Consider the following 25,685-nt stretch of genomic DNA (forward strand, 5'->3'; position numbering starts at 1 on the left):
CAGTGGGTAAATGGCTATAGCGCATATCATACGACTTTTCATTTCTTCCGAAATGACAAAATGCTGGCCATTTTTCCAAAAATTACGAAAAAGCACGTTTTTTCGGCGTTTTTTTTTTGCAAAAAACAAAATAGTTGCACTGAAAATTTAAAAATTCGTATGACATGCGCTATAGCTATGGTCATAAAGAACACGTGGTAAAATTTTGGTAAGGAAAAATGGAATAAAAAACGATTTTTTGAAAATTCGTGAATATTTTTTTTGAATATCGTGATAGAAAATGAAGAGTTTTCATTCTTGTGTGATGTTTATTGTCGTAGATTATTTCAAAGAGCGACTATTGTTTCTTACACTAGAGAAATTTGAATGTTTTTCTATCGCACGAGGGCGAAATTCCCTTCACTGGATCACAACGAATTTTCAAAGTCTTTGCGCAGTCACGGTTGAACCACGAAATTCGGTAGAACGTTTGACTTCTTCGCGAGGATTTCGGAAAAACTTGACTCACGTGCTGTTCCAACTGCAACGTCAGTTTGAGCATTCTATTGAAATTTCGTTCTTTTCTTATCGAGCCATTTTTCAAATTGCCAATTTTCTTGTCCGCCTCCCTCCTCCCTTCTTCCAAAAAAAGTGAGAGAAAATTAGAACGACAAGGTTTCCCTCAAGCTAACAATTCTGTTACGAAAATTATTTCACTCTTCTCAGGATGACTTTCAGTGGATTTCGTTTTTCACAATAACAAATCATTGAAAAAATGTTGTCCTAAATATTCATACTCGCAAACTGCGTTTCGAATAATCCAATATTGAAAGACTATGAGAAAAAAAATGAGGAAATTAACAAAGCAAACTTAACCAGGATTTCCTCGCTTTTTTTTCTCGCTAAAAAAATCATCACCCACCGCTGACCTTTCGTTACACAAACATTGACACACGCCTAAGAATTGTAGAAAACGAAGAAGTTCCCAACGAAATAATAGCAACAATAAGTCGAAATTGCTGTTCGAATATTTCTCGTAAACTGCAATAAAAAACATCGATAAATAAACAGAAAAATGGCGCATAATTTTTGGCGAATTCCAGTATCAAATTCGATTTGATGAGATCGCATAAGCGCAGGCGTCGAGTACTTCCTACGCTTTTTATATCCGCCTGGAGCGCGCGTCGTTGATAAGGCTTTGTGACTACATCGTTGATCGTATACAGCCCGGCAACGCTTACATCGATGCCACAACCCTTGTTCTCTCGATCACCAGATGTTCAGTCTTGATCCGCATACGCGAATATGGGGACACGATAACACGAGGTCGTTCCAATGTTGCAAGATTTTTTAGTGACAATTGTTTAATCTTGATGGTCTGCGCAATTGCTTTGTCCATTCGGAGCGTCAAATCATTATTTTTCTGATCAATTTCCGTTGTATGTTCCCGTCCAAAATTCCGCTTTTTAAAATCGATTTTCACGATATTTTAAAAAATTTTTATCTTTCGACATCGGTGACCGGAATATTTGGAAACTGCGCTCCAACCCCTTACGAAGAACCGAGATTCCTCGCAGCTGTGTGTCTCCAGGTGAATTCTAATTTACTCCTTAATTCGACCCTCCCTCACGATGGTTCTATTTAATTTTGTCTCCCTCTGTGCATTATCGTTATCACGCGTTGATCCGCTCATATCCGCGGCTTACCACCGACGCCTCGAGCCCCTAATCAAGTCCGCGATTCCGCCCATATGGTACCGCCAACTGATACGGCGGTCTTTGTCACGCCGCGGCCTTCTACGCATTACCTGTCGGTGCGCTTCGAATTATTCCGCGATGTGAACACATTCGCAAGATTCTCGTGTTTGTTGCTTCGTCCTTGGAATCTGTGTGTCGCGGCTGATTTCGTGAAATGCTGAGCAACGACGAGAAGTCAATTGACGAATTTTTTGTGACGTTTTGTCGGCGGTCGAGCCGCGTGAATCGTTTTTTAAAAAACTGATTTTCGGAACTGTCGCTCGCTGGACATGGCGATCCATTTTTCCAAATCATCCTTGACGAAAATCATTCGATCGAGTGAGCGAAAATGATCGTTGCTAGAAAAAAAAATACTTTCAACATTCTTCGCGATAAAATATCAAACGCCGTTTTGCCACTGAGCTTCGTGAAAGTGCAGTCGAAGACCGACTATAACGCGCGAGAACTTCTCAAAGGACTTCTCGGAACGTCTAGACACGAGATTAAACCAGCGAGTAAGCACCAAACTGTCACTGAACTTGTGCGCTCTCTTCAAATTATTTCTGATCATAGCTTTCATCGGAAACGTTACGTTGAGGTGGAATAATTTCAGAGTTCGAAAATCGCCTACACAATTCGCAGCTTCCTGGATTTGCACTGCAATTTTCTAGCTTCTGATCCTCGCATTAAAAGGACGGATCAGGCGGTTTGTCGCAGCTGCGAGTGCGAGAGTGTTAGCTGCCAATTTCGATTCTGAAAGTTCCAAATTAGGTCAGTCGACTGATCCATATTCTTAAGACGATTTGTGGGAATTTGATTTTGAAAGTTGTTCGAAAATTGGAAGCGTCATTTGGAGAGACAGCTTCGAGGAGAGGAAATCGTGAAAGTATTTTCACGATTGCTAGAATTGAACAAACTTGCGTTCATGATAAAATTTAAAGAAGTTCGTGCACGCTTGGATCTCTAGGCCAAAATTCAATTCCACCGTTTCGGTGTTCTTCTGCGTGTATTTTCAATCAGTTATGACTGCGGAACTAAAAAATCGATTCGGTCTCGATGAACTTCAGTTTAAACGAGAACCTTCGAAAGCAGAAGGAAAAACCAAAAAATATGAACCCCCAAGAGCGATAGGCGTGCCTCATTAGTCCCGGATCGATGTTTTAGTGGAAAATAAAATTGCGGTGAATTTCCATGATTTGTTCTTTCTGAAAAAATGTACAGTTTTGTGAAGCAGTTGAAGGTGATGTACGATGAAAATATAAAACTGATTTTACGATAAAAAATGGTGGCGCACGCGCGTCTGCGACGAACCCGATGACAAATGGTCGGAGTCAGCCCTCTTTTTTTTAAATTAATAAATTATCTTTACTCAAGGTATTGCAGATTAACCTTCGACCTCGGGGAAAACTTGTTACGACGAAAATTATGTGGAGAGTGCCTCCAACCGTCGTTGTTTTTGGTTACTTGGGTTCGTTGCTTGCTTGTTTGAGCTTGGGCTTTTTAAGCATGCTAGTCAAATGAGTGCTAAATTCTCAAAACGTTTTCAAACGAAACTCAATGTACGGATTAAATGTATTGTTTGTGGATTTATGTTGCAGCATATTTTATTAACATGGAAAAATATTAAAAACGATAGTTCTGCAAACCTATGAACTGATAAATGCAAATTTCCACGATGGCACATTTTCTCTGATATTTTTCAAAGAATTATCTACATTTTTTGACCCATTTTATTGTACCATGTCTCATTTTGTTTATCAACTGATCTTCTACGAATCCACTATGTAGTTTTTTTTAACTTAATCGTTTCACTGTTTCATCCAATCGTTCATTAAGCGAAGGAGCTTTTTCGTTAATCATTTCTGAAGGAATGAATTTTGGAAAAATCTACGTGGTGAATTCGTAGAGGATCGGTTGAGGAACAAAATGAGACTTGGTGCAGTAAAATCGGTCAAAAAATACAGATGATTATTTGAAAAATACCAGTGAAAATGGGTCATCGTGGAAATTTGCATTTATCAGTTGACGGTTTTGTAAAACTATTGTTTTTAATATTTTTTTGCGTTAATAAAATATGCTTCAATGCACATCTACTGACAGTGCGTTTAATCAGTGCGTTAAACTTGGTTTAAACGAGTTTTGAAAATTTAGCACTCATTTGAGTAGCAGCAGTAGTTACCTCAACCCATGGACACTGCGGTGCAAATTGGCACCGACGAAAGTGAGAAAAACCAGATTTTCAAAATTCCTTTCTTCAATTTGGCCATTTTTCTATAATAAAACTTGATTTTTCAATTTTTTAAATAATTTTAATCAATTACTAAGGAATTGCTACCCCTAAAAAGTCTCGTTGTGAGATTAATTCCATACTTCAATGGATGAAATAAAAAGTTTGAAAAAGTTCAAGTGCAAATTTGATCAGGACACAGACGAACCAAATTTCTCCATTCACGCATGAAGAGTGATTGTGGCATGCAAATATTTCAGATGAAGGGGGAATCGATATTATCTCTCATTGTAAGAAGCTGTATATTTCCCATCACTCGATGTCATTCGCATTCGTGTCAACAGGTTCGGAAATAGAGTGAAAACAAATGGGTCGAAGTGCGTGCTCGTATTCGCGTGTACAAATATTCGTGTTCAGTTGCGTTTGTTTGTGCTCCAATCCCAGTTTCGTATCGTTCTATTTTTCAATTTCATTCTATTAAGTCGATTGAAAAGTGTTTGATTGACGCGCATATCCACTGTCTGCTGTGGATCGTTGTCATTTGCGACGTGGTTAAGACAGATCGTTCTGCGCATATCAACAAAGTCTCGACTCCAAATGAAAACTGAATAAGTTTCGAAACCACTCAAAAAAAGTACCTTGACTGATGCCTCTCAAGATGGCAGTACAAAAGTATAAAAAAATTAAAGAAATGAAAATTGGAAGAAAAATAAAAGAATATTTGAAAGAATTATATTTTTTTAATTTTTTGAAAAATATAGGAAGAGAAATTAATCATTTCAGAAGAATTCACAGAATGAATAAAAATTTCCCTATTTTTTTACGTACCCCGTTTTGTCGCAGTCTTCCCTGCTTAAAATTTATTTCTCTCAAACAGTTGAATTTCTTTTTTCACGGATTCGTATATATACGAGTGTGTTCGACGGTTAGTTGTTTTTATTTTTTATTCTCCATTAGCAGTTCAACAGTAAAATCGACGAATGAATATTTCATCTGGACAAAACTTGAAATTATTTGCGTTCAATTAATTTTTATTCGACTGCATTTTCATGAGGCAAATAAACAACGTAGTTGCGCATCGTGACAGTGGTATTTTTCTTGCCGGATAAAAAACTTTTTCAACCGCTTCGAAAACTTTTGAAGAATTTATTCTTCTTCAAGGATCAGTATCAAAATAGCATTACAATATTTCCTTTTCTAGCATATACCGATAAAATATTGTTTCCATTATTAAAATAAATCTGGAGTTCTCACGGTTGCATTCGACCGACGTTAACTTTTTATCAATCCTCATCAAGCATTTATATTTAGTACAAAGTGCTTCATCGTCTTTCTCATAATAGAATAATGGCATATTGTTAAATATACTCGTTTCCGACTGGATCTCTAAATCGCTTCATTCATTGTCCGCTACGTGGAGTACAATAAATATCGCGGCGGGATAGAACTGAATTGGAAATATCGATCTCCCCACGCCTGTCACTGCTCACAGGCTGCTTATCAATTCGTGAGCCACTCCGATATTTGTCATCCTCTAAATGTTTCCCTTCTCGAATTACTCATTTTTAAGATAGATCATGCCCGAGGAATCGTATTTTATGGTTGTCTAAATTGCGTCGATTTTTACTTCCTAATTGAAGATATCGTCACTCTAAATTAATGTCAGAGTTATCATTTCGATATTGTAAATAAATATTTTCAACTTACTTTTTTGGCGTATCGGGGATCCATCACTGACCGAACCCCAAATTCCATTCGTCTCTAGCTAAAATACTATAGTTTTTTATGTAAAAGATCGCATTAGAGATGGCAAAGGGAAAATACAAAGGAAAATGGAACAAGGAAAAGTATTAATAAAAAGACAGAAGACTATGACAGGAATGGCTCGAGTCAAGAAGAAACAAAATGCCGAAATAAGCAAATGTCAGGTTACTATTGCTCATTTCACCAATTTCGTTCTATCTTCAACGTGTAATATATCTTTATTCCCAATAAGACAATTCTTTTGCATTTTTTTACAGACCTTCATTATATACTTCATTGTTATTGTGTATTTTTTCATAAACTTTGTAAGAAGCGTTCATTCGTTATATGGAAAGATAAGCGATTTTTTACGCATGGTCCCTACACCTGGGTGTGTTTTTCTTCATATTTAAACACGTTTAATAACCAATAAGACGAATCCTTTAAAATTTAATATGCCCATCAGTCGACTACCCATTTAAACTCTGAGTAAATTTCAAGACTCTCTTAAGAAAATTGTTTCGTGCGTGAACTACCTTAATATTCACAAGCTTTGTAATTATCAATCCTTTAAAAATTCGTAATCGACTCGTCAATTCAGTCTTTTTACTTCGCATGTATGCACAACTTTTCGAAAAGATATCCAAAGAGAGACCCTCGGAATGGCTTCATTCCGAAATTCCCACGTTTTCACGACAATCCTCATATTTTTTGTGAGTTTTGTGTCAAGTCAACACGAACAAAAATTTTGGTCTACAAGAAACTAAGAATGTATAAATGACACACTTGAAATCGATTCAGGATTTTTGTTTCTTACAAAAAAGTCAAGTCGATGCCAAATAAATGGAAATTTCAATTATTCAATAGAACTTTGAATCTCCTCCAATCGGTACGGCACCTAATCATATTTTTTCTATCATCATACTGATTCCATTAAATGAATTTCAATTTTTCCTTGATTTGAAAAAAAAATCAGTAGCATTCGATGCCACAAAAAAGAGAAAAAATTTCTTTCCCCTTTGAAAGATAGAAAAACAATTTTGGAAGCGATCCTTCGAGTAACGTAATATTGAATTTCTTAGTTTTGAAGGATTTTTAAATTTGAGGATTCACCCGACTGCAATAGTGTTGGGGTTAACGTCGAGTATTTGGGCAAAGAGGAAAAGGATTCTCGTGATCGTTTCTCGATCCAAGCAATGACGTCTTCAGGAGTTTTACTGGGAACTGCAGTTGGGAGTGGATTGGCGATTGTGCTTGGAGCGACGATAGTAGTCTATTATTTCACCTTGAGACACCGCCAAAAAAATGCTACCGGAAATAAAAACTTGCTGCTCGATGAAACGCGTTCGCATTTGTTTCCATCAATGACTTTCAAGACTCCGATAAATCCGGACGAAGAAGCTCCTCACCGCCAAGACGAGAATCGTCAAAGTCTTGCAAGTGACGATGACGAGGACGAAACTCGATCGAACGGCTCGAATCGATCAACCCTTCGACCCAATTCACCTTCCAATGTCGTGGTCCTGTTGCTCGATCGATGGCGGAATAAATCACAGCGACGAATGACTCATTACGCAATCCAGCATCGGCAATCCGCCTCGGTCAGTTTCAAACAATATTTCACCATTTTTTTTTCATCCTTATTATCTGAAAGTCACTGCAAATATTACCCCACAATTGAGTGGGTAAATCCACCTACAACAACTAAAAATATCTTTTTCCTTCGGTATGTTTACCCAACGTTATATTCCCTCATGCAAATGGTTATATTTGTCATTAAATATCGACTTTTTTATAAATAGGAAAAAAAAAAATTTGCTTAAGAGCAATTAAATCTGAATGAGATGCGAGCTGGCCTCAAATTGCTGCAATCTCAATGGCAATTGTATTTTTAATTACGAAGAAGAAAAAGGGCAAATTTGCTGTGTGAAATATTTTAATTCACAGTTTCCACGAAATGTCGAGTTTTCATAAAATGCATTTACTACTTTCGATCGTTACGAGTTTAGCGAGAATTTTTTGGTAGATTGGCGATAGAACAAGAAAATCTGTGAAATTAAAGAAAAATTGGTTATTCTCAAAATTTTCTCAAAATTGGCTATTCGGGAGAAAACATTGGAACGAAATACTCAAATCAATTTTTATCCCATCCCCAGTAAATTCGATTACAATACTATGAAAAATAAAATTCTCCCAGCACAACGCAGCAGCTCGATCCGAAATTGGAATAAAATTTTTTAATTTTGAAGATAGCATAACAAATTATGACGGACAGGAATTTCGCAATATTTCAGGGACTCAAATATACGAACGATAACAAATTCCCCAGATCAAATAATCGTGAAATAGGTCAGTGTTATTTCGCTTTTTTCCAGAGTCCTCCAGCCAACCAATTAAAATACCGAAAAGAACGGACGTTCGACTAGATTTTAACAGCGTAAAATTCGAGTGGCAGATTACATCGAACGGAAATTCCGATTAAATAGTTTTTCGAATTCCTTTATACTATTCCTTTTAACTTTAAAAATTAATATGCATTATTAAGTAGAATAAAATTAAGTAAAATTTAAAATTTGAACAATTTTTAAAAAATATTAAACAAAATAAACATTTTCAAAATAAAATTCTCATATATTCAGAGAAATAAATTAGAATAAAATTTCTACTTAGTTAGTAATTCAGATTCTCCTTCTGAAAAATCAAAAGGTTGTGCTATTTAATTCTGCTATTAAAGTAAAAAGTATTATTAATCTTAAAGGTCAAAGATAAATTATATTTAAATTTAAAAGTAAAATTAAATTTTTTAATTATAAATAATATTATTAAAATTATAATAGATAAATGAATTCGCTAAGAAATTGATTGAGAAAGAAAATAAACTGCTCTTATTATTGAATAAGAACAATTAGCAGATCATCCTAAAATTAGTATTCCATAACCACTAATACAAAACCAACATAATTAAATAAATCGTATTCAATTCAAAATAAATTAAATTTATAAAAAATATATAAATTATTCATATTATAATTATTCAAATAAGTATTAATACAGGAGATAACTAATAATAAAAAAAAATATTTTTTATTAAAATCTCTAAAATGTTGAATAATTCCAATAAAACCTTATTTTACTAATAAGAACCTTACGAATTTGAATATATCAAAATATAAGAATTTGAAAAGTCAAAATATAATATATATAATTGTTTAATACTATTTATTTAATAAAATCCAAAAATAAAATTTTTTGAATATTCAAATAAAGGTAGCGGAATCGTCGAGGCAATGAATTTTTTGCGTTTTAAGGTAGTAAACCGAAAAATTGAGTGATCCTGTTTCTACGATTCGGAGGGGAAGGTGATTCTTTAATCGAATTGATGAGACCGCGAAGAGAGGAGCAAGGGCTGGCGAGAGGGTGGGGGATGAGAAAAAGCGATAGAGTATTGCGCGCGCGTGTCTTGTTGCGTACGCCCAAGACGCACGAAAGGACGCACAAGGAGAACGTGGAATAGATGAATCTTGTACGGGGGTGGTGGCGCTCCCTCTGTGACCGGGAAACTGCGAATCCGGAATTAGGATCGATACAGCCCGCTGCCCCATATCGCAAACGAGAGAGCCGAGATAGTGGGAGAGGGAAAGAGAGGGGAAGAGAGAAAGAGAGACGGAGAGAAAAGAGTAGACCGATAGCAACAACCTCGCGGGCACCCTTAGTCCAGTTTTGTGCGTGTTCCTCGTACAATAGAGTCGAAAATCCGCGCCCCTTTTTATGACAGACACGAGCCACGTTTCGTTAGGCCAAATCTACCGATTTTAAAAAAACTACGTTCAACGGCGAGGTCATATTCGATTGCTCATCGCTTTGTCATCCATTTTTTCTCGTCTCGCTCACTCACGGTGCTCGTGATCAACAAATAATCGACATTTTCAATTCGACGGACGTAAGCTCCACGCTGAACGGTATTTATCGTCGTCCTCCATCCTCGTCAACGTCCACTCGACCGATTTTCTTGTTTTGACTATTCGTCTAGTCTCTGCGGTTTACTGTTTCGATCCCTCTCTCTTCCTAACTCGCCGTTTGAGTTTTAAGCCTCAAGGGGTTGAAACGAGTAACCTGTTGCGGTACCGCGCATTCGTGCTCTCTCATGTTTTCGTATTACAAGCTCGAAACAACCGCTTCCTTGTAAGATCGCCAGGTAAACCAGCACTGGAACGATCCTGCGAATCGCGACTCGTCACTCACGACGACGTCGAAATATTACTGTTTGACGTTATCGGGCATTAATGGGCATTCGGGGAACTGAGAATTTCTGCTCGACAGAAAATCAACGGTTTTGTAGATACGAAATATCGTTGGGGGAATTTAAGTTTTCTTGAGTGAAGAGAAATTTTTAGTGTTTTGAGTATTTGCGTCGATCGTGAAAGTAGAAAATGACAACGGAGGGAAACGAGAAAACTGTCGACGATTGGCCTCAAAGTGTTTTTCGTTCGTTTCTTTCCAGATTTTTAATATTTCAATTTATTTTTTATTCGGTGTTCAAATAAAATTTTTTTTTTCAACTCCTCTCTGGTTCATTAAACAACATTTTTTACAGGCCGCTCGTGTATGTGACAACAAAATAGGTCAACTTCACCCGATGAAATTCACCTCTGAATCGCACTTTGCGTTAAAACTTCATTTTTTTCGCGTCGAGTTACGTGACGGTGTAATTCGCGCTTTTCGAAAAATTTTCCCAATCGAGCTTTAAAAGAGTTCTTCTCGGATCAAATACTCCATTTTTGGGTGAAGTGAAACGATAAATTTCCGTATTGTTTAAACGAAAAATTTGTTTCGTGGAAATCTTTAAATTTTTTAAAAAAGAGGCTCGTGCAGTAGTACATTTTTCTTTATGTGGAAAAAAATACGATTTTTTTCACCGTCCCTCTCAATGACAGAGGATCGATTCGAAGTCGAAATTTCCATTGGCACCCGATCGAGGGAATGGAGCACTTGATAAAAAAACTCCGGCAATGAATGTTGACAGAATCGAACGTCTCAAAAAAGAATAAATTCTTAGTTTTTTTCGATAGTGAACCAAATTTGGCTCTTTCTAAACTCTTGTGTTGAACCCTGAGAACAGAAATTTGTTGATTCATCAAAATTCTTCGCCAGCTCACAAATTGTGAAGAAGGAAATGCAATTGGCTGATTCGACAAAACTCTCGTTGGTTCAACAATTTCTTGGGTCAGCCATCCAAGCGATTGAATTAACCAAATTTTTGTCAAATCAACGAATAATTCAACAAAAAATTTGTTGAATTATTTCAAATAAACGTTTTGAGTAATTTTTTCCTCTTCTTCGTCCCCGAGGCCAATAAATTTCGAGGGGGATAAGTTTGCCAGATAAATATCCCCCTTCGTATAAATTAAGGAGAAAAATAAAAGAGGGAAACGAGGAGTAGAGGAAAAGAATAAGAATCGGACAAGTGAAAGGAAACGTGGTGGACTTGGAGGCGCTAGTCAAAGTGCCGGACAAATTGTCCGAGGTATTGGGCGATGTGTTGGAGCTAGCATGCGGAGGAGGCACCGGGTCAGCCGACAAAGCTGGCTCAGGTGCAACGAACAGTGCCGCGAGTAGGATCGGTATGGTTACCGGGGTTGCCATTATCAGAGGACGTTGGGCTCAGAGGACTGCGAGATCACCTTTGTCCTCTGTCACAACGACCGATAGTACTGACAGCACCACGAGCTCCGAGCAGGTACAATTCAGATGGGAAAATCACTTCGGCGAAACTTTGCTTTTCGTTGTTCAATTGCGATCTTTATTTCTTGAGCTTCATTTCAATTTAGACATGAAATTATTCTAACTTGAGTTACTAATTCAAAAAATCTTGATCGCGAAAGTTTGCGATTTTTTAAATTTAAGGCATTCCTTTCACGAACCCGAATATTCTATACAAATATTTTAAATTACAATGAAGTAAAAAGTGCATGCGATTCGCGATATTTCAGGTCAGCTTATTATCGAACTTTTAATAAAGAATTGAAACTTCGAAAATCGTCAAATTTATACGGGAGCTTATGGAGATTCCATCGCCACATTTCTGTTCAATAATTCATATACCGAATAATTCTAAATTCCTGATACAAGCTGTCTCACAGATAGAAAAAAATGTAAGGAATCCACAGCGACGATAAGAATGAAGGGTTACCGAATCTTTAAAAGAGATATTAACGATAAAAGTTGGAAAAATCGCAGAAGCAGAAGCTTTTCCCATATACCTTAAAAAAAAATCGTATTAAGGATTTTAGGCACTTGAATCCCGGTAATGAGAACTTGGAGAAGGAAAAAGAATTGTTTTCTCTTTATTTCGGCTCAATCGAAAAAGAATTTTTTGGAAATAGCCATTTTTGAGGAACCTTGAAAATAATCCAACGAAATAGGACAATCGAGCAAAGTAATCAATGACTTTTGACGGATAATCATTTGGGTAAACGTATCGCGGGTTCAGTGTCGCACCCCTTCGTTACAATAACGATTTTTGAAATTATAGCCTCACAGCCACGAATGAATTAATAAATAATTAATGACACTTTGGGTCGGTGGATATTTCAGGAATTCAACGCTCTGGCCAGAGAACAACACTTGGCTGTTCAACCCTCGTCAGCGATTGAGACGACGATTGTGGGAGAATCTGCTGGTACGGATAGAGAGAATGTATTAAGGGGGTCACCTCGTGTGGCAGCCGCATTTTTTAGGGTTTTTTCGCGATTTTTTTGAGTCGAGGAAAAGAACACAGACTTTTAAAATTTGAAGGGTTTATTTATAGGGATTTTAACTCTATGATAAATTTTTTCAAATCCAATATCTCGGGTAGATTCGGTGTACAACTGCTCCGCAGAAACCCATGTGTCTCTCCATGGTCTCCACGATTCCGGGGGATTGGTTAACCTGAGATCAAACCAAAAAGCGTTTTCATTTGTAAAGCAGTCGTTTGTGAAGTAGTTTTACACCGAATCTACCCGAGACATCAGAGAGTTAAAAAATTCTATCATAGAGTTGAAGTACCGATAAATGAACCCCTCAAGTTTCAAAAGTCTATGTTTTTTTTCCACGCCGCAAAAAAATCGTGAAAAAACTCCAGAATATCCGATTGCCACGCGGGGTGACCCCCTTAACGTCACAAAGAATAGTTGATACAACACAAAGCTCAAACAAAATGGTAATGCAAAAAAATGCAATCGCGCTGAAATGAGCTAAAAAAATAGAAAAATTGCCTGAGAGCAAGACCAAATTTGTTAAAAAATTCATGATCTTTTGCTAAAAAATGTTTTTTTACCATTTTTTTGTGTACATTCTCATTGAAATCTGCATCGAAGACTCGGACTACGGGATCGGGACGACTCTGGCTCAGCCTCGAATGACCATGGCCAGTGGAATCGTCCACTCAGTGTCCGGATGTCGTCCCTTCGTGAGGAATTCGTCAATCAGCTCTCAGGGTTCTCTCGAGGGTGGAGGGTCGTCGTCCAGCGGGGCACAGCGCGGATCTTGTTCGCCTCGGATCAGAGCCTTTGGACCGGACGGTCGGCATCGACAACCGGATTCCTTCCCGACAGCTTCCTCGTATCCGCCTTCGAGAAGTTCAAGGTCAATAAATCGAATACTTAGCCCGAGATTGGAAAATTTGTTTAGCGATTTTATTGCGACCGAAACTCAGTCAACTTGCCGATCCCGTTTCTCTCACATTTGACCATGTTTTTTTGTCATTTTTCGAAAAGATCTCCGTCGCCGGCTCGTGCGATCTCGCTGGACGCTCGCTCCGCAAGTCCAGCGAGTTTCGCCGGAAGCTGTGGAACAGCTTCGCCGTCTCAGAATTCGCTGTCTTCGTTGACCACCGGAGGGGCGAGTTCTTCCTGCGGTTCGTCCTCGATCGGTGCCGCCAGATCCGTTGCTCGTTGCTTGTCACCCCTTCTCATTCCTCCACCGAGTTCTCTCACCAGGTCTGTAAACCAAACGGTTTATAAATTCGAAAAACGAGCCAACTCAAGATACGCAAAAAAGTCGAGATTCGCTCTTTCTCGAGTCTCTGAAATTATATTGACTCTCGAACTTTTTTAACTCAAACTTTTACTATTCAATTTCGATAGTCGATACTGTTGAATTGCAGTAGTAAATATGGGGGAACGAAACTATTTCTATGCAAAGGTATTTTCTTACTACTAATCGTCGCTTACCGATTCGCCCTCGTTATTCATTCATACGTAATTATAGGGGAGACCGGGGCAAAACGGGATACCCGAAAAATGAGAGAAATTTTTGTCTTTTTTTTTTCAATTTATTTTATACTTTTCCGAAAAGAACATGAAACATATTTTTTCCAAAATATCTTGTTTTTTCGGATTTTTATTTTTTTTTTTCTTCAAAAAATTCGTTTTTTTCAAATTCTCTTTTTTTACATCACTTCCAAAGTGAACACGTTTTTGCACAGATATACAGAAATTATTTGTTTATCTGCGATTACTGCCTTGCAGATTACTGTTTACGATATGTTTGCGGATCATCATGCGTGGTTAGACCTGCACATGAATCATGTGCCCAGCACTCCGCACAATTTTGGCACTGAATCCATGATTCGGTGGATAAAGAATACAAATTTTTACAAAATAAACATTGGCAATCTTCTTTATTATTTATATCATTAATTTTGAATTGAATTACAGAGGGTGCGTTCGACGTACGTTAGAACGTTGTAAGCGCTGAGTTCGCTTTCAACGCTTACAGCGGTAAGCCGGAAGCACTCGATTATGGGTGCAAAATGCACCCAAAGTGCATTGAATTAAAATCATAGTAAAAAAAAATTTCATGAGTTTTTGAGGGGTACCTCGTTTTGCCTCGGAATTTTTTTTTTTGAAAATTGAAAAGAATTCCAGTACATTTCTTAGTTTTTGGGAGTAAATAATAGTCAGAGCTTCCCTAACTTCTGAAAATGTCAATATTTCCTTAGATATCCCGTTTTGTCCCGGTCTTCCCTATATTAGTCATCCGTAGCGAGAACTCTCATTTCCAATTACCGATCGCCAACACCAACATCGACGTTGTGATATTTTTGTATTTTATCACTCGAGGAATTTTCTTTGCATTCTGCATCACTCTAGAAATTTCTAGTAAGAATCGAGTATGGCTTGTCAAACGGTATTTTCTGGTTTGCCATTTCGACAGTTAAAATATCATTGGTAGGGAATATTTACCATAGATTTCCTTCATCTAAACTCAAACTCTTCTTCTTCTTCTTCATTTTTGAGGGGGGTCCTGCTTTAGAAAGTCCAAAAAATCGATTGCTTTCAGGAATGTTTTTAGGATGGACGGAAATAACTCAGCACAGCGAACTTTTCGGTATAGTTTCAAGAATATTTCAAATGTATAAAAACATTTTTATCATATGAGAAATACTCATTTGTACGCGCAAAGTCTCATTGTCGCAATTTCTCCGCTGTGTACAATGCGGAGTTTTGTCTGGAACGAAGATTCCAAATTTTTTTTCATTTTCATGCTTTCCTTCCACGTGAACCAAAAAAACTCTAAAAAATTGCGAAATTCTATATTTTCAGTGAGCTCGAAAAAGAAGCTTCTAAAGAATAATTACTTCAACGTGCTGTAAAAATAGAATTTCGCAATTTTTTAGAGTTTTTTTGGTTCACGTGGAAGGAAAGCATGAAAATGAAAAAAAAATTTGGAATCTTCGTTCCAGACAAAACTACACATTGTACACATCTGAGAAATTGCGACAATGAGACTTTGCGCATATAAACCATGTACAAATGAGTATTTCTCAAATGAAAAAAATGTTTCTGTTCTTTTAAATATCCTTGAAACTATACCGAAAAATCCGCTGTAATGAGTCATTTCCGTCTATCCTAAAAACATTCCCGAAAACAATCGATTTTTGAACTTTCTGAAGCAGGACCCCGCTCAAGGTGTTTTCGTGAGCAAGATCATTTCGCTAGTTTATTCGATAGATTTTCTAGGTTTTTTCCTGCTCCGAGCAATTTCGTAGATTCGTTAAATTAGAAGTACTCTGGAGACAACGTTATATCACTTATTTCGCTAGTTTTTTTTTGGATTCTTTTGAATCTCCTTCATTTTAAAGTATTTTCGAATGAGGATAATAATTAATGGCCTTGCTGATAGATCCCCAAGCGTCGTTCGCAATATTTTCCCACTATTTTTGCCTTCTTTTGATGTGGAAACAGTGACAGCACCGGGCCCGCACCACCCGCTTCGCCTCTGGGTTCGCTGCAGCCCGATTTGTATCAACGTCGAGACGGGCCTCTCTTCCTCAGCGCTCAGAGCACGACGGCTGGAAAAAATATGGGACGACTTCATCTTCGTTTGAAATACGATTTCGACAGATCAGACTTACGAGTGCACTTGATCGAGGCTCACGATCTCGCCGGAAGCGATCAGGGTGGATTCAATGATCCTTATGTAAAGCTCACCCTCAGCCCGGAAGTTGACACGAGGAAGAGACAAACGCCGATTCATCGGAATAATCCCAATCCATTTTTCGATCAGCACTTCAAATTCCCCGTCAGCCATGAGCAGCTTCAAGAAAAAACCCTCGTTCTGCAGGTACTTTTATCGAGAAAATATCTCGCAAAAAATGATGACGCGTCAACTCATTTTGGAAATCGAATGGAAAAATGCGGTTGATAAAATTCTTTTTTTGCTATTCAGTTTTCTTATTCTACAACAATTTTATAAAATTTTGTATCTTATCTTGATTTTCATTGTTCCAAAAGATTGAAGATTCAGGACGATTGACGCTCGGGACGAGAGCGCGTCAATTCTCCTTCCAGTTTTGCACAGGAATAGAAAAATATCTCGAACAATGTTTGTTCTCTGTTCAACTGACGTTGAATCGTAGGTTTTCGATTACGATCGGTTCTCAAGAAACGACGTAGTTGGCTCTGTGAGAGTTGCAATGGAACAACTCGAGTTCGTTTCGTCAACATCTTCGATCGAAGTCTGGGGGGAAATCGCCCGTGAGAAGAAGCCACCGGAAGAGATTCAGCAAGTTCTGCTCTCACTCTCGTATCTGCCGAGCGCCGAGAGATTGACGGTGCTTATACTCAAAGCCCGAAATTTGTTCCCGTCTCAGGTACGAATCTTCTTCGATCGATTGGTGAAATCAATTTTTTTTAATATTAAAAAGAAAAATGTATTATTTATTTAATTTTTAATAATTAATAATAAACACAATGAATAATTAAATTAAAAAGAGAAAAATTTTATTTTGCTCAAAACTCATTAATGAATGTTTCATCTGCCAGGAGGACAAAGAGATCGTCGATCCTTTCGTCAAAGTGAGTCTACTGACGGGCGACAAGAGAGTGAAGAAGAAAAAAACGGCCGTAAGAAAAGCCACGAGGTGTCCAGTCTGGAACGAAGCGATGTCATTCAACGTGTCAGCAGGACTGCTCGCCTCTTCAGCCATCGAGGTTTTTCTCTATCGTTCTATTTTTCTGTCCCTCGCAGCTTATCAGTTGACTCGAATCGTCCGATTTGAATTAATGGCGGATGATTTTCAGGCCTCAAAATCTTTCCAAACGAGCATTCGTCATTACGGAACGAATCTGAAATTTCTCTTTCCCTAAAATCCCGAAAAATGTGCGGCAAACTCGCACCAGAACGCAGCCAAAATTTCGACAAATTTCGAATGCACGAGAAGGAAGAAAAATTGCCAGTTTACTGAAAATTCAATTTTCCAATCTGCTCCTCAATTACGTTGATCTTCATTGTCAAATATTTAGTGTCCCAGCCAGGAATAAACCTGGACACGAAAGTCTCCATTCCCCTCCCCACTGGTGTGCAATAAAAAATGATTTTCCGGTTTTGCAGGTCTGCGTTTTGGATTCGAGCAGCGAGTTGATTGGTGGGAACGCGATTCTTGGCTCTTGCATCGTTGGACCAGCAACAGGAGGGACCGCAGTTGAGACTGAAGCCGGTGCGTCGAATCAGAGCCGAGAGCACTGGTTGCACATGACACATTCGCCGAGAAAAGCGATCGCGATGTGGCACACGTTGCACTAACGTAACGAAGCAAACGATAAAATCGAGTGTTCGAGCAGCACTATCATTTTTCTACAATAATTCCTGAATTCGATAATCAATCGACTTGTTGAGAGTCGAAAAAAATAACCGAACGAGAAGGAAAGAAAGGAAGCAAAGAGAAATTTTCACGACGTTCGAATCGACGGAGCCTAAAATCGTAATTTATTCATCGCGTACGCAATCTTGTTACGCAAGATTCATTATTTTTTCAAAATACGTCACGAATTTATCGATCGAACGAGGCATTCGCGGTTCTATTTTTATTACGTAGCGCCACCACGACGATGCATGCGAATACCTTTTTCCTCTTTTCACTGTATTACTATCGAAAATAGGAAACGATGAAAAAATATGCTGCACGGAGAAAAGTCGCATCGCGATCCTGCCCGTGAAAAAATCCGAAACAATCAAATTTCTTCTCACTATTTATTGAGAAATTCTTTAATCTCTGAACAAATCTTATACAATAACTTTGTAAATCGAATGAAAAAGTCTGTTGTATCCGAAGATAAGATTTGCATTGAAAATACAAAAATTGTGGAATTGAATTTCAAATACCCTCGAGGACAGTTCACCATTCGTTTGCGCAAGCAATGAATATTTATTATTAGTGAAACATTGTTTCCAAAATTTCGAATGATAGCCCATGTACACGGAGATTATTAAACGGAAAAGTATTTATTCCTGTAACGCACTCTAAAATTTCAAAGATTTTGCAGAATTTTCAGTTTTATAATGGTAAATATTGCAGGGAGGACGTCAAAAATCACTCCGGTAAAAGTTTCTACTTGGAACAATAAATATTATTTAATTTATAGCAAAATTCAATTTTTCTCCCATAATAATATCGCAGCTCATCTGTTTTTATTATCAAGTTTTTATTTATTACTATTTATTTGAATTCAATTAATTTTCTCCGTGTAACATGCGAATATTTTCATATTCCATATGCCAAAAAAAGAACACATACACACAAGAAATGTGTCTAATATTTTTGAATGTCATCACCTGTATTAGCTTCGAATATATATAATATTTAAGTCTCATTTCCGCACAAGCGTCCAGAGTGTAAACCTGTGCGATACTAATTATTTGAAATCTGTATTTGTATGTATATCGTGACCAAGGGAAGATCACGTACCGCAATAACATATCAAACGATATAACGCAAATCTTTTCGCCGTATTTATACATATATATGAACGTATTTGCTGTCGAACTTTAATGGAGCGGAGATTGAAAAATGACAAAAGTCATTTTTCAATTTTTTCGCAATTCGAATATACGAAAGATTATTCAACACCCTTAATCAATGAACTTTGTAAAAATATTTCAGGCCTCGTACGGTCTTGGATCACAGACATGAATTTACACTTATTTTCGTCGTATAAATAACAACCTTTTCCGTACACATATTTTCAAATTTAAGAGAACAATGATATTTTTGAATCTCCAATAATTCAGCACACCCGCAGATGCGTACGTCACACAAAAACAATTTCAAAACGTTTTTTTCTCACCGAGATATCCATTTTATCGAGTTTTACATGTATACGATGAATAAAATATATAAAGACACACTCTGAAATACGTTGTATCCAGTTAATTGCTAATAATTATATTCGACAAAACGTTGTTGTCTTAAGAAACAGTTATCTCGAGCCATTTGAAATTATATGTGACATAATGGAGGAGATATATATACATATTATACTATAAATATATATTATATATTCTATATTGACGCCAAGTTATTCTTAAACTTGGTTAACTGTTGTTACTGAAATATTTATCAATTCGTGGATATTGTACAAGAAATATAAATATATACATGAGGTTTGGGCTATTTCATGTCGACTAGAATATTTCTGGCCATAAATTCACAGTTTCATTCTTCGATGGAATTTATTTGGTGATTCTGGAACCTCTGATATTTGACAACAGTAATATACAACTTAAGCATCCGACTGATGCAGAGGAGTTTGTTCATGACACATTTTTTCGCGAACTTTTTACACCTACGAAGATTTGTTATATTTACAAAAGTTTCCGTAGTTCCGCAATTTGATACAAATGTTCAATACTTTTGTCATGTCTGGTCGTAACTCCGATTCTCAACGATCGTGAAAACTATGCAGGACAAGTTTAAACGCAATATCTTTGAAGAAATTTTTCTGACTTTTCTAATAAGCGTCGTTTTACAAAGAGAAATTTCAAATCCTTTATACATTTTTTTTCTCGATTGTATGATGAAAATATTGACGAAATTTCACATGTTTATGGAAATCCGAATGCATTTACGCACTGAAAATCAATCTTTCGATTATTCCATTGAAAAGGGTGAAACAAAAACATATGAACGAATATTAAAATCTTTCATTCGAGGAGAAATAATCGTGCGGTTAAGTGTGAAACAGCCCATAATTATGATAATACAAAAATTAATATAAATGAAATATCGGCGCAGGAGAAAACTTGTAAAGGCGCTCTAAAAAGGAGAAAAAAAATCAGTGACCCTCTCAAAGGCGGGAGAAGGGAGGTGCAAAAATGTACGCTTATCGTTGCGCTTTGCTACACTCTACCGTACCTTATTACCACGTGTTTCTAAAATAATTCCACACATATTTGGAAGAAATGAACACTGCAATATATTTCGAATATAGATATATATATATATATATAAATTATATACACAAATATCACGAGAGGACGTACTCGGATTTGTATGAAAACGGTTTACACGTGCATGTACAATATACACATGAAAAAATCGAGATGAGGACATGAAGCAAAAGAAAGAAAAAAACGAGAACGAACGATGTTATACGTGTGTGTGTAAGCTATTCGTTAAATGTCAAGTCCAATAAATATTTTCGTGTCACGTAAGACTCTACACAAAATGTTAAAATTGTTTATAACAATTTCACTGGGATATTGTGAACCGTTCATTGTGCACAAGAGTGAGTTAATAAAAAATATGATGGACGTAACAGAAAGCCAGCTTATTATTCACAAAATGTTGGAATATTTTCAAAAATTGAACTTAATACATGTATTTACAATGATTTCGTCGAAACAAAAACTGAAAGATCACATCGTACTTCTCAAATTATGTAGAAATCGTATAAAAATGATTTTTTTTTGTCCATTCGCGTTATTCGCTCCGTTTTCATATTGAATACTAGAGTTTCCGGCTTAAATTTCTTCACGATTATTAATCGCTGTTTTAGGAAGGCAAGAAATTCACTGCGTTTGTTCTACCGCTTCCACTCGTCAAAATGTCGAATTGACGTTCTTTATTAGACTATCCGATTCTGTGATGTCCACGAAATCCTTCACCCCTGCCGGACGGACAGACAGACCGATGGTCACACCGTTCTCATGCCAATTTGCCTTGAGTCTTACGCAACATTCTTTACCTGCAATTCCATTAGATAATTAGCCTTACGAGAAAACCATAACAACTAAAATACTATTGCTCAATTTATATTTTGCAATTATTTATACATCTTAGTTCATTTTACGAAATTTTTTAATTCGTCTAGTTTTTGTTCATTTTACTCTACTAATTTCGCTTTTTTTCCTACTCGAACGTACTGTTGACTGACTACATTTTTTCTACTTTTTTCTTCAAAATCCTTGATAATTGAATTCAATATTATATTTTTTGAGAATTTCACGATATTTAGCTGTTGACTGAAAAAATGTCTACACGAAGTAAAAGAGAAAAGACTGAGATTTTATAAAAAAATTATTGAAGGATATTCCGAAAAATGATGAGAATTGTGCAATTGATCGGAGATCTTCGCTAGATGCTGAAAATCTCATTGCATGATAATTTGGACCGGAAATTAATATGCTTCAAATGTTTTATTATTCACCAAGTTGACCGCGTTCATGAGCAGCGGCGAGTTGATTAACGACTCGTCTTTCAACCTCGTACTTGATAGATCGAGCACCGTAATGAGCGTCGTAACCATCGGCCAATGCGGACAAAACTTCCCTGTCCCATTTGAGCTCAATGGTGTGGCGATCGCGAGCTCGCGCAGCCCACGTTTCCAATTCTCGAGCAACCAGTTTTATGAGCTCATTTCGAGAAAACGGTAGGAAATAAACAATCTCGTTTATTCGACCAAGAAATTCATCCCGGCGGAAGTGATGTTTCAATATAGGCCGAACCTGCGATTTGAATAAGCCTGGATCATGCCAATTTTTCTACAACTTTTTTCAAAATTTCAAACGTATATTATAAGTGAGAAAAATTGAAAAAAGTTTTTATTTTGATATCCCTCGTCAAAAGTTATTCGTAAAATCATTGAAGTAAAGCTTTCATTGTGGAATTTAAAAATAATGTTAATCTCACCACTTGATCCTTAAAATTTCTTGATATCTCGATGCGCTCAGGTTCTCCTTCAGGGTTGCCAATATTTTTGCCCAATCTTTGGGTCAGTAAATGTTCAGCTTCAGTTCTTAATTCCATCGCGTGCTGAGCGATTTCTTCACTCGCTAAATTCGACGTCATTATAAATATGGCATTTTTGCATTCGATTGTTTTTCCTTTTCCATCCGTTAATCTGCCCTCGTCGAAGAGTTGTAATAACACAGTCAAAACATCCGGATGAGCTTTGTCCACCTCATCGAAAAGAACTACAGCGTTTGGCGATTTTCTCAATAATTTCGTCAGTTGTCCACCATCGTCATGGCCAACGTAACTATGAATAATAAAAATTGTGAAAATATCGTCCTCACATCGAAACGGATATTATAAAAAAAAGTATTTACGTGCGCTGTAAAATAAGAATAATCGAATTTTTCCTCTGCGGACCTTCGAGTTGATTTGAATTTTCTTTATAAATATTATTATTATTCAATTTCAAATATTCTTGAAATAAGTGTGGTTCTTTTTCCATGTTCCATAAAAAATGTTGAAATGTTGGACATAAAGGCTCTCTATTTTTTGTCGAAAGTCAGAACAATACTATAATTACCCAGGAGGTGCTCCGATCAATTTGGCAACTTCGTGTTTTTCTTGATACTCGGACATGTCAAGACGTATGAAGGCATTAGCTTTGTTTTTGTGAATATATGTAGCAAGTTGTTTCGCTAATTCGGTCTTTCCAATTCCAGAAGAACCCAAAAAAAGAAATACCAAGGGGTGTTCCTCATCAATCCAGCCATTTTCTTTCCTTCTAATAGCTGTATTTTTAATTATGCCAGAATTCATTGACATCAATCATTGATTTTCTTTCATTTAAAATTTATGCAGTAAAAAAAAGTTACTGACCCGAAGCCACGACTGAAATAGGACCTTCTTGTCCAACAATGTGTTGTTTCAGACGCTGTTCCAATGGAAACCTTCGCCGTTCCTCAGCTTCCTAAAAATATAAATATTTCATCATTAATATGACACTAACAATATTGAAATTACTTGATAATAATTACATCACAGAATTAAATGAGCTGCTTTCAAAAATATGTTAATACTTTTCAAAGCATACTCTATAAAAACTCGTGAAAAGATTATTTCATATAATAGAAATTTGACCAATTACTTTCAATATAGTGGTTGAAATCTAGTAAAATTTCTCATCTATAATAAATCACCTTTTCTCGCATGACCTCGTCGTATGTGCGGGCATGACGATCAAGTAAATCCTTAATTTCACCTTCCCTGGCATAATCAACTGCACGGTGTCCGGTTTCGTTTTCAATTGTAGGATTTGCTCCAGCATCAAGTAGAGCTTTGATACAATCTTTTGAATCAGCCAAAACGGCATAGTGAAGAGCCGTAAAACCCTTAAAAGTGGCTTTGTTATTTAAACAATCTGAGAACTCCTCCTCTCGTTTCACTAAAACTGTTGAGTTTCAAGTTTTGAGTTTCAAGTTCATATTGAAAGATTGCAAATTTTTTTTTTTCTAAGTTTCTTGCATTTACCATCCAAAGAATGAAGGCCCTTTTCCATTGCTGTTTTGTAAACATTGACAAAATCATCACCCACATTTGGATCTGCTCCATTTTTCAACAAGAACTTTACTGCCTCTGTTTTCCCATTAATGGCAGCAGCGTGCAGTGCCGTCCAGCCCAGAGGATGTTTTACATTTACATCTATACCATTCGACAGTGCCTACAAATAGAAAATTTAATGTTGAATCTCCAGGTTATATAGCAATTCTATTCTTTCTTTTTGTTTAAAAAAACCTTTGAAAAACAGAACTCAAAGTACCATAAATAACGTAGAACGAGTAAAATATACTATTTCTAATCTTACACGTTTATTAATCATCATTATGTATAGATTGGACAAAAAGTAGAACAAGTTTTGTCACAGAATAGTATAGAATCTTTATTTAATTAACAAACATTCATATTCCCTGGAATTTACCTTCTTCAAGTCATGAACAATGCCAAATTGAGCAGCCCGCAAGAAATCCCTCTCTGTGGTACACAAAAAAAAGTTAGAGCTTGTTATTTTTCTATACCAACCATTGAATTTTTAATTGTGCCAAAGTTTTTGGATTATTTGAATTCCAAGTATGATAAAACAATTTTGGTACATTATGAAATTATTATAAAAATAAACAAATTTATTTCTAAATCCAAAAGCAGACTACTGTAGAATAGCAGTTTGATAATGAAAAATCGCTGACCAATTTAATTTTGCTTAATATAAGTTGTTGGAGCAGAATGTCTTTATGGAGCTGATTTTTGTTAGGATAATTAACATCGGTTTTTTGAATTGTGATTATTAAAAAACTATCAAAAAAATTGATTAAAAAATCTTAACCATTCAATTACCTTTACTGAAATGAGATCCTTCGCAAAGTGCACCAACAACGGCTAGGCCACTGAGTAGAAAAATATTTCTGAATTTCCTACTACCTCGATTTCTGTTGTTCTTGTGATCTTCACGTCCACAAAATCTCTCATAGGAGTTGTAATGAAAAAAATATTCGCTCGTTCTGACAGGAATGGTATACAAATTTTCATTATACGTCGCAATGAACGGTTTCAATAGTTTCGTAAATAAGCATTGATCAGTCGAAATACGCTCATAACCTCGTTGTTTATTTTGATTATTTGTTGCAGACAAACAAGTTTCATGGTATGGTGAATTTGATAAATCAATGGAATTTTTTGCTGTACATCGACGGTGTAAAAGAATACGAAAATTTTGTCGGTACAAGTGAGACATTTTGAAATTGGTTAATAAAAAACAACGAGCTATCGATGATGACATTCCTGACGTCTGTACATCAGATACAGGACTGAATACTGTGTGAAAACATTGCTGCTGACATAACGTAACTACCTACAGACGCGAGATGAAAAAAGTTTGTGAATTTTCTTCGGAAGATGCATCTTTCAATCGTTATGACAACCGCCGATTGAAGTGGAAGAAAAATATATTGTTACGAACATTTTTTCTCATTGGATGTTGTGATGCCAAACTCGAATGACCCACAGTGTTTGCGGTTAAATTGCACCTTCGAATTCGTCAGATTCATATTATTATTCAACAAAAAATTAATTTTAGGAATATATAAGAAAAATCCGTGAGCATGTTTATATGTAATTTATTTATTGGTAAATACAAGACATCAATTTTCAATCATTCCACCCGATTCCACTCTTTCGAATATAGCGGTAAAAAGTTGGTCGAAACTTTAGTCAATTGATCAACTGTAATTCAGCTGCTGTCACATCGTATATGATATGAACACACATTATATCGTAATATGAAATTCGAAAAAATCGAAGAGTTATAAAGTATTTAGACATAAATAGCATGGAAATACAGTATTGAGGCTGTATTATATTCGAGGTCAAAAATCTCCATCAACATCGACACTACCTTCTTTTAGGTTAAATTTGATGCGCTGCACCGTGTATTGGAGAGGAGGAGAGGGTG

General features: G+C 36.5%; 2 protein-coding genes across 6 annotated transcripts; one reads left to right on the forward strand and one right to left on the reverse strand.

The window, feature by feature from the left end:
- Nucleotides 1–1,285: 1,285 nt before the first annotated feature.
- On the forward strand, nucleotides 1,286–20,771 carry Sytbeta (Synaptotagmin beta). Of its 4 annotated transcripts, none has more exons than XM_043432454.1 (9): nucleotides 1,286–1,570; nucleotides 6,768–7,286; nucleotides 12,280–12,364; nucleotides 13,044–13,311; nucleotides 13,443–13,664; nucleotides 15,915–16,293; nucleotides 16,589–16,822; nucleotides 16,995–17,162; nucleotides 17,563–20,771. In XM_043432454.1, the coding sequence occupies exons 2-9, from the start codon at nucleotides 6,882–6,884 to the stop codon at nucleotides 17,752–17,754; spliced, it is 1,953 nt and encodes a 650-aa protein (XP_043288389.1). In that variant the 5' UTR covers nucleotides 1,286–1,570; nucleotides 6,768–6,881; the 3' UTR covers nucleotides 17,755–20,771. The 4 variants fall into 4 exon arrangements, with proteins under 4 accessions (XP_043288389.1, XP_043288410.1, XP_043288401.1 ...); XM_043432475.1 differs by lacking the exons at nucleotides 1,286–1,570; nucleotides 6,768–7,286 and adding exons at nucleotides 9,381–9,880; nucleotides 11,034–11,422; XM_043432466.1 differs by lacking the exons at nucleotides 1,286–1,570; nucleotides 6,768–7,286 and adding exons at nucleotides 9,381–9,644; nucleotides 11,034–11,422.
- Nucleotides 20,400–25,172, reverse strand: LOC122418291 (caseinolytic peptidase B protein homolog). Of its 2 annotated transcripts, XM_043432427.1 has the most exons (9): nucleotides 24,572–25,172; nucleotides 24,159–24,211; nucleotides 23,711–23,900; nucleotides 23,380–23,630; nucleotides 23,060–23,150; nucleotides 22,764–22,971; nucleotides 22,139–22,487; nucleotides 21,657–21,954; nucleotides 20,400–21,194 (listed from the first exon to the last, which is right to left on the reverse strand). In XM_043432427.1, exons 1-9 carry the CDS (start codon nucleotides 25,011–25,013, stop codon nucleotides 21,049–21,051), a joined length of 2,028 nt encoding a protein of 675 aa, XP_043288362.1. In that variant the 5' UTR covers nucleotides 25,014–25,172; the 3' UTR covers nucleotides 20,400–21,048. The 2 variants fall into 2 exon arrangements, with proteins under 2 accessions (XP_043288362.1, XP_043288372.1); XM_043432437.1 differs by lacking the exon at nucleotides 24,572–25,172 and having other exon boundaries at nucleotides 23,380–23,571.
- Nucleotides 25,173–25,685: the final 513 nt, after the last annotated feature.

Source organism: Venturia canescens, chromosome 1 (genome assembly GCF_019457755.1).
Source record: "Venturia canescens isolate UGA chromosome 1, ASM1945775v1, whole genome shotgun sequence".
NCBI lineage: Eukaryota > Metazoa > Arthropoda > Insecta > Hymenoptera > Ichneumonidae > Venturia > Venturia canescens.

Bases quoted from the DNA above. Each gene is read 5' to 3' on its own strand.
- Sytbeta (XM_043432454.1), top strand. From the start codon at position 6,882: ATGACGTCTTCAGGAGTTTTACTGGGAACTGCAGTTGGGAGTGGATTG. The intron at 7,287-12,279 runs GTCAGTTTCAAA...TGGATATTTCAG, and splicing joins AGCATCGGCAATCCGCCTCG to GAATTCAACGCTCTGGCCAG. The intron at 13,665-15,914 runs GTCTGTAAACCA...ATGTGGAAACAG, and splicing joins CCACCGAGTTCTCTCACCAG to TGACAGCACCGGGCCCGCAC.
- LOC122418291 (XM_043432427.1), bottom strand. From the start codon at position 25,013: ATGTCATCATCGATAGCTCGTTGTTTTTTATTAACCAATTTCAAAATG. The intron at 22,488-22,763 runs GTAATTATAGTA...TATTATTCATAG, and splicing joins TTGATCGGAGCACCTCCTGG to TTACGTTGGCCATGACGATG. The intron at 21,195-21,656 runs GTGAATAATAAA...ATGGAATTGCAG, and splicing joins TCATGAACGCGGTCAACTTG to GTAAAGAATGTTGCGTAAGA.